Here is a 12,388-nt window from a genome sequence, read left to right on the forward strand (position 1 = left end):
GTGTGTGTGTGTGTGTGTGTGTGTACATATTCATGTGTGGCTGTGTGTGTGTATGTGTTTGTGTGGGTCGTTTCACATCTGGTTACCTGTGTATATGTGTTGGCATGTGCGGAGCCTACACGTTAGTATCAGGTGTCTTCTGTGGTCACTTTCCACCTTACTGTTCTGAGACCAGGTCCCTTCACTGAAGCTGGAGCCCATCTAGTCCTCTGACTTGGCCAGCCGGTGAGCTCCAGAGATTCCTTGCCTTTCCCCTTCAGTGCCAGGGCTATAGACTAGAGATCCACAACTGGGTCCCCATGACCCCTGAAATAATTTACTTCCAACTGGGCTGGAGGAGTTTGTTTGCTGTCATCAGTTTTCTTCCTTGATTCCCTAGGGCTACATCTGCTGTTTTATAGATTCTCCCTCTCCCTCTTTGCTAGAGTTGTGTCTTCAGGTCTAAGAGGTAAACCTCTACAGTCCCTGCATGTCTTAAAGTGTCTTCTTTTTGTTATTACTGACAGCCTTAGGCAACCTGTGCTTTCTCTTTGGTGAGCTCTGGTGTCCCCAAATTTCTGGACAATTGACTTTGGTTGGGGTCTTTTTGTTTATTTCTGGGAAGGAAGTGTGGTTCTTTTCTGGTTTTGATGAGTGGCTTGCTGTTAGTTGTAAGGATGTTTAGTGGGAAGTGCCTTTTCAGGTGCTGAGTAGCAACAACGCTGCCTTCTTTTTCAGGTGTCGCCGCCTATGTCGGCTGGCAGAGCTCCTCCATCCTCAAGCCCCTGCTCCAGCAAGGCCTCAGCGATGCCGAGGAGTTTGTCATTGTGAAAGCTCTCAATGCCCTGACCTGCATGTGCCAGTTAGGGCTACTTCAGAAGCCTCATGTCTATGAATTCGCCAGCGATATTGGTAAGCTTCTGTTTTTGAGACTTAGAAATTTGGGCATGGGAATAACTTTATATAATTCTAATCTGATAGAGTAAGAAGAATACATACAAAAGAAAACATAATAATTGTCTTTTGGGTCTGTTACTTCACTCATGGTTACTTTTTTCTAGCTCCTTTCATTTACCTGAAGATTATATATTTTCATTTTTTAATTGCTGAATAATATTCCAGTGTGTAAATGTACATTTTCAGTATCTATTCTTCACTTGACAGACACCTAGGCTGTTTCCAACTTCTGACTGTTTAAATGGAGCAGCAGTGACCATGGGTGAGCGGGTGTCTCTGTAGTAGGAATTAGAGTCCTTTGGGTATATGCCCAAGAGTGGGACCTTGAGGTAGATTGAGGAACTGCCACACTGATTTCATAGCAGCTGCACCAGTCTGCACTCCCACTGGCAATGAATGGGTGTTCGTTCCCCCTTTTCCTCATTCTTGCCAGCATGTGCCTTCATTTGTTTTATTGATCAGTTTTGATTTCCATTTCCCTGATGGCTAAGTATTTCTCAGCCATTTGTGTTGCATCTTTTGAGAACTGTTCCCCATTTTTAACTGGATTATTTGTTTTCTTGATGTTTAGTGTTTTAGATCTTTATATATTTTAGATACTAACCTTTTATTGGATGAATAATTAGTGAAGATAATTTTCTACCCTTTTGCCTCCGGTGTGTGTCTGCCTCCAAGAATAAGCAGCTTTCTGTGTTTTCATTTGTCTTTGCATTTTGTTTTGTTTTTGTTTACTTAGCTTCTCTGTTTTTTATTGTAAAATTTAATCCATCTTTATTTAAAATAAATGCTTAATAAATACATATTAATGTTTTGTAATCCTTTGTACCATTCTTACTCTCTTGTATCTTTATGATTTGATGATTTTTAAAGTGCTATGCTCTCAATCTTTAAAGTTTCAGAAATTTAATTTTCATCTACACAAAACCCTACACTTTAATTTCTTCTGTCATATTTTAAGTTGTTGAATGACTTATGTATTTTATATATTGTGTATCCTTAAGCAAATTATTAGCACTAAAGTTCCAGGCTGGCTTTGAACTTGTGACCTCTTGCCTTGATTTCAGTTCTTCCAATGCTGGCCTGCCAGCCATGAGTGCCACACTGGTTTAGTACAGTGATCCTGAGACTAGAATGGTGCTGGTGTTGTGATCGTAATGATTTTCTTGGTGGTGGTTTTAGGAACTCTATTTCCTGTCATAGATAACTCTGCTCTCTCCATGCTTGTTACCAGAGAATTGGGACATACTGGAGAGAAAAGATTGAATGCTGTATTTTCTAAGAAATTCTTTCAGCTCAGACTTAAGTATGCGAGGTGCTTTGTCGGCTGCTAATTGCTGCTCTAATGCATTGTGTCAGTCAAGCACAGTCCTAGTAAACACTCCGCGCGCTTCTCGGCGGGCACCTGTGGGTTGTGTGGGTGGCTCTGCTTCAGGCTGTGCATCTCCTTTGTCTTGTGAACATGAGCCATCTGTCTCATTGTGGACCACGGTTGTCCTGCTGAGGCTGCCCCAGCTGTTCTCACGGGGTGATCAAAGCCCAGGAGAGCAAGCCTGGCTGTGAAGCACGTTCCCCTTGGTGTTACAGTCGCTAAACACTCATTGACTGAAGTAAGGACTGCGGCAGGTATGCTTACCTCAGGTGCATAGAAAGCGCATACAGGTGGGAAGCTCAGAATTGGTGATTTATCCAGCCCAGCTTTCTAGAGGTGCTCAGCAGTTTGCCAGTTCCTACTGTTGTTAGTTGTAAAGGTGCTGGGGTTGAACTTGGGCCCTGTGCATGTTAGATAAGCACTGTATCCCTGAACTCCATCATCAGCCTGTTTTTCTCCTTATGTCAAAAGAAAGAATAGCAGCCCTACCTTGTCAGATGAGATGGACCCGAGCTGTAGATGATGTGAGAAATAATCAGAACCTTCCTGGATAATGAGATGACTTTGAGAACTGTGAAGAGAGTTTATTATTTTACTGTGTATGTGTGTGTACATGCTTGTGCATGCGTGCCACTGCAGGCTTGCAGAGGTCAGAGGACAACTCTGTGGCTTGGTTCTCACTTTCACTTTACACGGGTCCCAGGCTTTTACTCTGGTGGCCAGGCTTGGTGGCAGGAGCCTTTGCCAGATGAACCATCTTGAAGCTCTGAGGAGAGGGACTTCAAGCACATCCTTCTTCTTTTCATGTAAGCACCACTGGTATGTGGGGCACTGTTAATGTCTTCGTTTCCACGGGCTTCTGATAAACAGCTCAGAGTATATTTTTGCATATTTAGAGCTCATGCCACTGTTGAGTTTTAGAGGTTTGAATTTTATTCTAAATCAAGTTAGTGTGACTTTGATTAGTTAAAATAATTGACTTAGGCTTAGTACATAAAACTATTAAAAGGAGTGAAGAGATTCAGGTTTTTGTGTGTGTTTGTGAGTGTTAATGTTATGTTTTGAACATTTTGAAGAATGGACATGATATCTTCTAATTTTTTAATTCATGATGACATGCAAAATTATGAGGTATATGCTGGATTTGACCAAACCCTGCACTAAAAAGAACATCACCCTAATCAAATTATGTCCTCAATTCTCTAGCATGGAGAAGAAACAACTCCCAGGTGTCTCTTCCTCTGCCACCCTGATAGTGTAGGGTAGAGTGGAAGGTAACCACTTCCTGCGTGGTGTTGGCATTTTTATGTCTCTGTCAGTAGTTTTTCTGTTTGTTTTTGTTTTGTTTGTTTCTCAAGACAGAGTTTCTCTGTATAGCCTTGGCTGTCCTGTACTTTGTAGATCAAGCTATCCTCACACTCACAGAGATCGGCCTACCTCTGCCTCCCCAACTGCTGGGATTACGGGCATGTGCAACTGTGCCCCGCTGTCCAGAGTTTTTAATTCAGTGCTACAGATGAGTATGTGCTAACACGCTTTCGACAGAAATTTAGGATTTTAGGAAGGTTGATTTTTATGGTGTGGCTGGTATTACAAGGGAGTGTTACAATTGTTCTATTGAGTTTCTATTTCAGGCCAGTATGTGCAGGAACCGCCTGGCACCACTGAGGCTTACTGCCTTTATCACAGTGTTGAACCAAGCATTTGTGCCCTCACAGTTGAAGGTTATGACTCTGGTTTGATCTGTTACCTTTCTTCTTTCCCTTTTAGCTCCCTTCCTGTGTCATCCTAATCTGTGGATACGCTATGGTGCAGTGGGATTTATCACAGTGGTAGCCCATCAAATAAGTACTGCCGATGTCTACTGCAAGCTGATGCCTTATCTTGACCCATATATCACGCAACCAGTAATCCAGGTACACATGCGCCAGCTTCTGAGCAGTCCTTTCCAGTGACGTCTCAGATCCTTCATGTCAGAAGAGTCCTTACCATAAAAATATATCTAAGTTGTCCGTAGCATTTTCAGATACCTTCAAGGTAATAAACTAACCTCCTACAAGACACTATTGAGAGACTGTTCTGTCACACACAGTGTGGAATGCACAAGTTCAGACTTCATTTGCTTTGTGTAATCTTGGAACTGTATCTGCTCTTGTTTTTATTTATTTATATTTTACGTTTTATTCCTTTTTTATTTTAAGCACTTGTGTGTTTTACAAGGGGGTATATTGTATACTGCATGTGTGTCTGATGCCCAGAGAGGTAAAAGGCCGTGTAGATCCCTTAGAACTCTAGTTACAGTAAGTTGTGAGCCTCCAGGGGTGTGCTGGGAGTGGGACGCTGCTCCTCTGGAGAACCAGCCAGTGCTCGTAACCCTGAGCTGCCTCTAGCCTCCAGCCCCCTCACTAGTTAGTTATTTAGCTTATTAAACCTTGATTTTATCATTGGTTTATATTTCTCAAAGCCAGAATCAAGAACTGAAGGGCTAATTATTCATGTTTCATAAATCTTACCCTTCTCCATCTTAAATTTAAACTTTCAAAAATTTTAATTTTGTATTTCTGTGTGTGTTCCTTTGTGGGTTTGTGCATGTGAGTGCAGTGCTCTCAGAGGCCAGAAAAAGGTCTTGGATTCCCCGGAGCTAGAGTTACATGCCACTCTGAGCCTCCCAGCAATGGGTGTTAGGACTCCAGCTTAGGTCCTCAGAGGAACAGTAAGCATTCGTTGTAACTGTCATGCTATCTCTCCAGTCCCTTTTTCTTCACTTTAGATTAGACAAAAGTCCCCTGTAAGTTTCAGCTGCAATAGTTAATTATATCCACAGAACGCCCTTTAGATCTGGGTGTGGTAGTCCACACACTTAGTTAATTCTGAAGAGACCAAAACAGGAGGATTGTGAGTTCATGCCCAGTCTGGGCTATGTAACGAATTCAAAGTCAGTGTAAATTGTATAATGAAATCCTGTCTCACAAAACCAGGGCCTGGGATATAGTTCAGTGGTAGAGCAATTGCCCACATGTTCAAACCACTGGGTTCTATCTCCAGTGTTGAAAAACAAGAGCTCTTTTGGTCACTGCTGGTAATATCCATCCTTTGTATTATATATGCATTGACAAGAAAATTGTTACTAAGGCCATTAAAAGAAAGTTTTGAACCCTGGAGAAAATATTTTGTAGAAGGTTTGGGTCTATTGGGAGAACATGAAAACTGAAGAGAAGCCCTGTGTCATTGGTTACTAAGATCTCTAGCCAAAGCCTGTGTCTTAGGCCTGTAACCCACAGTCTTCTGTAGCTCTGGGAAGTATTCAGATCTCTGTGGATCCGGGAGAAGCTTGCTCTGATTTTCTGAAACCTTTGGGTATGTATCATTAGTCTTCTTGTAGGGTGGACACAGATAGGTACGTAATCCTAAAAAACGGAAAATACTTAAGCCCTTTAAAATTGGCTAGTGTCCTATTTTTCTCCTAAAAAACACCAAAGAAGTACTTTTGTTAACTTTATACTGGTTGTGCTTACTGAGTTTTGAAGTAATTGTTCTGTGTACTGTATGTAGTCTTGACAATTGTTTTTACTTTTCTTTTTTAATATTTAATATTATTAATTATATTAATAATATTAATATTAATATTAATAATAATAATATTAATAATGATCACGTTGCATCCTGGCTATGGCCCCCTCTCACATTGCCTCCCAAGTCCCAACCTCCTTCCCTCTTTTCCCCCTGTGCCCCTCCCCTATTCCACTGATAGGAGAGGTCCTCTTCCTCTTCCATCTGACCCTAGCCTATCAGGTCTCATCAGGACTGGCTGCATTGTCTTCCTCTGTGGCCTGGTAAGGCTGCACCCCCCAGGGGAGGTGATCAAAGAGCCAGCCACTGAGTTCATGTCAGAGACAGCCCCTGTTCCCCTTATTAGGGAACCCACTTGGAAACTGAGTCTGTTGTTTTTACTTTGCTAATGTAGATTGAAAGGAAGCTTGTCCTGCTCAGTGTTCTAAAAGAGCCTGTGAGTCGCTCCATATTTGATTATGCTCTGAGGTCTAAAGACATCACCAGCCTGTTCAGACATCTTCACATGCGTCAGAAGAAGCGAAATGGCTGTCTTCTCGACTGCCCTCCACCTGAGGACCCCGCCATCGCACAGCTGCTGAAGAAGCTGCTCTCCCAGGTGTGCACCCTCCTCAGACACACATTTCATGATAGTTGGAGCACCTCTTATGGCATCGAGGCAAAGACAATACTAGGGTTGACTTAAATGCTAAGTTAGGCTAAGTAAGGAGTCAGGGGAGAATATCAGCCTTCTTTTGTGATTGCTGAGAGAATAGAAGGAGCCTTGGATTGAAGTACTATTTTTGGTTCAGTTTTATGCTTCACCAAAATATAATGAAGTTCAGGTAGAAATAGCTCAGAACATAGGCACGCTATAGTCTGTCTCCTCAGTCCAGATGCTACTTCTCACTGTATGGGAACAGCTACAGTGTCCTGGGTTTACAGTGTCTGGCTGAATAAGCCAGCAGTTTACTGTTGTATATAAGTTTGAGTTTGGATCAACAAATCCTATAAAAACTCAAAGTAACCCTTTTACTTTATTTAGAATTGGTAGGGTCTCTTTAGAAACCCTAAGTTTAGATTCATCTTTCTGTTTTCTATGGGATGTGTGGGGCCTTGAGTCAAAATTGGAATAAAAATGCTTCTAAATGAAGACTCTAATTGTTGGTACTCCATGAGCATAAAACAAAGACTAGGGACATCAGTATCGACCATCATCGGTGCTGCAGAATGTTTTCATAATGTTTATCAGCTATGTCTCACCTGAAAAGTGTCCTCGGTTTTAGAGTGTTTTTGTTGTTGTTTTTGTTTTTGTTTGTTTGAAGAGACAGGATCTCACTGTGTAGCGCTGGCTGGCTTGAACTTACTATGTAGACCAGGCTGGTCCCAAACTCAAAGACATCTCCCTCTCGCTGCTGAGGAAAAGGCATGCACCACAACACACATAGCTTGGATAGAATTTGATGAGCTTTGTAGTATAAATGTTTTCATGTATTTTACTTGACCCTGAGTACTCACCGATGATGATGATATTGCTGGGAACTGAACAGGGACGTGCCCTCCACTTCTCTTAGCCTTTCTGCTCCCTCCTGTTTTCCCAAGTGCCTCCACAACTGCTGCTCCCATTCTTGGATCTCGTGATAAAATCACTCAACTCTCTGACTTTGGTGCTCACTAACAGAGGCTTGCGTCCAGGGGAGACTTTGGAGGTAGATGTTGAGTTCCCGTTCTTATTGCCCTGACTGAAAAGAGAAAGAGTGAAGCCTCTCCCCCTGGAAGCCCTGAATCCTTTATCTTGGGGCTCAGCCCTTCTCTGCACAGTTCTGTACTTGAGGGCTGTTGCTGGTAGACTGGGCTTCTCTGGACTGGCCTGGTGTTGCTGTGGGACATGTGTTCTGGGCTGAGACCGCAGGCTTGAACAGGGCTTTGGAGCAGCAGTCATGCGGGGCTTGGAATCTGTTCAGCAGGATGCATCATCAGGACACACGCAGGAGTGTTAGTCAGACCGCATCTACAAGAGCTCTGCTTTATATCCATTTAATAAGGGGCTATAAAGGACACAGGGTGACTCATTCCACTCCTTACTTAAAAAAAAAAAAGCCATACAATTTAAACTTCTGGCTGGATTTTTATGTTAGTGCTTTTTGAGTGCATAGTGTAGATAGAAGTGCAAAGTTGAAACAGCCCAAGAAAAAGCATAATAAAGTACAAGCTTTTCTATCGTTCCCCAGTTGGCAGCCATCTAACCTTTCTTGGTTCTTTGTGAATTTTATGTTGTTGGTGCTGAATTCTTTTACATAATATTGGGCCTGAGCGCACTCACACGGCCAGTTTAGCCCACTGACATGATGCTGTGTGGATATGAGCACACTATGCTCTGTTTCTAAAAGTTCTCTCACCCTTTACAGATAGAAAGACAGACTGCGCTAGGAGTGATGCGGTCTCTTACTTTGCTGTTGCTCTTTCCCTGGTCTAGACAGTCTCTGTACACATACGTCGTTTATTTTTCAGCCAGAGTTGAGGGCACCCCACCCCCAGCCCTCTAAAGTGCTCACTGTGTGTGACTGCTTTCTCCACTCCTCTCCCCCTTTGCACTAACTTCTGTAGCATTCTTGAACTCAGATCTGCTGTGTACTGAGTTCCTTTTCCATAGTTGTGGCCTTTCCAGAAAGGATTCTAGACAGCTGCAAGAGCAGGACTTGTCTATCTTAGGAATTGCAATCCCGGGCCACCTGTTTTCTCAGTCTGGAGTGTCAGTTCTAAGTGTGTTTAAAGTGTGGAGGTGAATCTCATTCCTGTTATCCATCAGGCTGGCAGCAGAAGCCTGTTAAGTGTCTGATGAGTACTGCTTTGTCACTCACCTTGGTTCTGCCTGAACAAAGTCCCCGCCTTTCTTTTTCAGGATTGGTTAGGTTATGCTGGCTCCTTTACATTTCCATATGCATTTCCTTAACAGTTTTCCCAAATCTGCTTGTCACTTCATAAAAGGCAGCCAGCCTGCTGATGTGTTCATAGAGGCTGCAGTGACTCTGCAGGACAGACCTGAAGTCCACCAGTGTTACGTCTGCTGCTCCCTAGGTCTGTCGTGTGTCCCACTGTACGGTCGTCTTCAGCCTCAGCAATGGGTTATGGGTCATGCTGCAGAGCTTTGTCCCTTGTTTATTATGAATACTTTGAGAGTTTATTTAGTTAGGGTTTTTGTTTTGTTTTGTTTTTGAATCAACATGTCTTTGTACTCAGGGTAGATTGAATTTACAGCCTTGGCCTTGAATGCTGGAGTTACAGGGTAAAACCTCTATACCTAGCCTGAGTGTTTGATTTTTAAATTTCATCTGCTTATTATTCATTCATTCATTCATTCATTCATTCATTCATTCATTTGTGTGTGTGTATGTGTATCTACCTGTCTGTCTTCGAGGTTATGCCCTGCCTGTGCAGGTACCTGTAGAGGTTAAAAGAGGGCACTGGGTTTCCTGGAGCTGGAAATTAGAACAAGTTGTAAGCCACTAGATGTGGGTGTTGGGAGCTGAACTTGGGTCCTCTGGAGGAACACCAAATGCTCTTCACTACAAAGCCATCTCTCCAGTCACATATTTGGTATATTACATTTTTCTTTTCTTTTTATAGCTGATATGGAAAATTTTCATAGGGACATTATAAAACTTCACAAAGGGACTAGAGAGATGGTTCAGTAGTCTTGGTCACCTGTTGTTCTCGTAGAGGACTCTAATTCATTTCTCAGCTCCTGCATGGTAGCTCAGAGCCATCTGTAACTCCAGTACAAGAGATGCCATTTCTGCCTTGTGTGGACACCAGGCATACTTGTGGTACATGCATACATATATGCAACCAAAACACTCACAAAATAAAATCTAAAAAAATTTTTTTAAAACTTGACAAAATGTCTTTGGTGTTAATAATTTGCTTGGGTGTTTCTTTTGATTTTCTGTAATTTCCAATTGAATAGTGCATGAAATAGTTGCTGAACGCAAGTGCCACTTTTATCTCATTCTAAACATTTGTGTTCTTCCTTGCCTGATTGCAGTTATAGAGCCTATAATACTGTACTATCAATGGAATTTGAGATGTAAAGATAATATGATGAAGAAAATATCCTTGCAGAATATGCCAGAAGAGTCAGTAGTCATTTTTCCCCTTTATTTTCTTGCTTCCCATTGTCATTTTCCAGTGTAAACTGGGAGTTGAACCTTCATTTATCAGTCATCCTGAGACCTATTGTTATTTCTTTTGAAATCAACCCAAAATACGTGGTTTAATTTGGTTTTAGGGAATGACCGAAGAAGAGGAAGATAAACTTCTGGCGTTGAAGGACTTCATGATGAAATCAAATAGAGCAAAAGCTAACGCCGTGGACCAGAGCCATCTCCATGACAGCAGCCAGAAAGGTGTCATCGACTTGGCAGCCTTAGGCATCACTGGGAGACAGGTTGATCTTGTTAAAACCAAACAAGAGCCAGATGAGAAACGGGGTTAGTACACTGGTGTGTGCATCTTGCTCTTAGTTATTTTATAAGGCTGTTTTTTTTAGTTAAGAAGCAGTAAAATACCTCCCCTTTTCCCAGATACAGAATCTGGAATGCAGTGACTCAGATACTTAGTAGGTAGACATGGGAGAGGGAAAGTGGGGCAGTGGGTTCACAACTGAAAGCCCAGGTCACAACTCTGTGACTAGTGAAGGCTGGTTTCCAGAGCTCTCTACCTGTAAACCGAGCTGTGTCTTGAGGAAGGAGTGACTCCAGTTCTGTTTCCTAATCCTGCTAACTCAAGGCCAAGACTGTGTAAAACCAGATACAAGTTTCTATTATTAATAGGTAATGCCTGATAAGTTTAAAATAAACAGTGAAATATAAAAGAGTAGAGGCCAAGAAACCCTTAGTCATTTGGCAGCTTGATATTTGGAACTGTCAGCCTTGTGACCATGACATCTGTTGTATTAGGTTCATAAGATGTTATGTGTACCCGTTCTGCTGTTAAATACATGCCTTTAAGACTCGCCCTGTGCCTATATCGTATTTTAGGGTAGCAAATGAATTATATTGAAGTAAACTTTATGATAAAATGTTTACAACTTAAACATTAATGGCTTACATACATAATATATAAGCACCTGTAGAGATCAATAAGAAAAAAGCAAGCACTCCAAAGGAAAAAGGGTGAAGGATTTAAGTAGATAATTGGTAGAACAGAATACATATAAATTAGATGTAAATGAATAAATAAAGGCAAATTAAAATACCCATTTTCTACCTGGATGAGAATAGATGGACAGTTCCTAGTGTTGGCAGAGCTGTAGTGAATAAGCATTTCCATATGCTGAGATTGAAAGTTGAACCTGCTCATATGTGCTACATGCATACAGGGATGTATTGCTGAATGAAATGGAGCGCACAAAGGAACATGAAGGAAGCAAGGTCCATTGTGTTCCCTTAGAGACAGACAGTGAAATCACATTGGTTTTACCTTCAGACTAACTATCTCAAATATATTTTCATAGCTAGAAAACATGTAAAACAAGACTCCAATGTAAATGAAGAATGGAAAAGCATGTTTGGGTCACTGGAACCACCGAATATCCCTCAGGCCCTGCCTAAAACCAGTGACCATGAGGTGGTTCAGACTGGGAAGCCACCTCGCTCTGAGTCCTCTGCTGGTATCTGTGTCCCTTTGTCAACTTCTCCACAGGTACTGTCATGGAGGCAATAGCCATCCTCATGTCTGAGTTTTGTTCTGCTGTTGGGTTTGTCAAAAGGCTTTGTGCTATAGAGAAATCAAGGTGGTTTCTGATTGGCTTACTTGAATTTTTATAGCCAAGGGAACACAGTTTAAGCACGGCAAAGGTCACTCCTTTGAGACACTTGCCAATAAAGCAAACAAATTGGGTTAAAGACCAAACTAAGGTCATAATTAGGCTATAGAGAACATTTTAAAACTTTTCAAATATTTTTATTTATTTTTTTCTTTAATGTAACAAAAAGCAAAAAAATATTTGGGGTAAATTTCCAAATGGCCTGTGCATATTAAATATTATGATGGCTTTGGTGTATTTGAAATGAGTTTGTAATCTAAGACAACTCTACCCCCATCAATCATATTTTAATTAGAAAATATTGACTTAGATCAGCTGAAATTCCACTTGTTCTTTTCACCTGAGTTACTAGTGTTTTTTTTAAGGACTAGAAGCCGGTGTAATGTATAGATGCACAGTGAGAACATTTTAAATACACCTTGCTATGACACAGCCATCTGTACTGCGTTTTCAGGTTTCAGAAGTCATACACGTCCCCAGCAAGAAGCCAGTGGTTCAGGTTGTCAGTAGCACAGTCATGCCGTCCACTTACCAGATCCGGATCGCGACTTGCAAGACTGAACTTCAGCAACTCATACAGCAAAAGCGTGAGCAGTGCAATGCAGAACGCATAGCCAAGCAGATGATGGAGAACGCAGAGTGGGAGAGCAAACCACCTCCCCCTGGTGAGAAGCTGTGTTTCTGCCCCCCCTCGCCTGGGCTTCCAG

The 12,388-nt window shown here is 41.9% G+C and overlaps 1 protein-coding gene across 1 annotated transcript in view; it reads left to right on the forward strand.

Annotated features, from left to right (window-relative positions):
* The window catches only part of Pik3r4 (phosphoinositide-3-kinase regulatory subunit 4), a 93,336-nt gene that overhangs the window by 60,196 nt on the left and 20,752 nt on the right, over nucleotides 1-12,388 (forward strand). Inside the window, exons 4-9 of the mRNA XM_055629508.1 lie at nucleotides 718-891; nucleotides 4,076-4,221; nucleotides 6,270-6,473; nucleotides 10,143-10,344; nucleotides 11,370-11,557; nucleotides 12,136-12,346. Coding sequence (XP_055485483.1) covers nucleotides 718-891; nucleotides 4,076-4,221; nucleotides 6,270-6,473; nucleotides 10,143-10,344; nucleotides 11,370-11,557; nucleotides 12,136-12,346 — 1,125 coding nt within the window. The remainder of the gene's footprint in view (nucleotides 1-717; nucleotides 892-4,075; nucleotides 4,222-6,269; nucleotides 6,474-10,142; nucleotides 10,345-11,369; nucleotides 11,558-12,135; nucleotides 12,347-12,388) is intronic.

This window comes from Psammomys obesus, unplaced genomic scaffold, assembly GCF_907164565.1.
Source record: "Psammomys obesus unplaced genomic scaffold, mPsaObe1.curated_primary_1811, whole genome shotgun sequence".
Taxonomy (NCBI): Eukaryota; Metazoa; Chordata; class Mammalia; order Rodentia; family Muridae; genus Psammomys; species Psammomys obesus.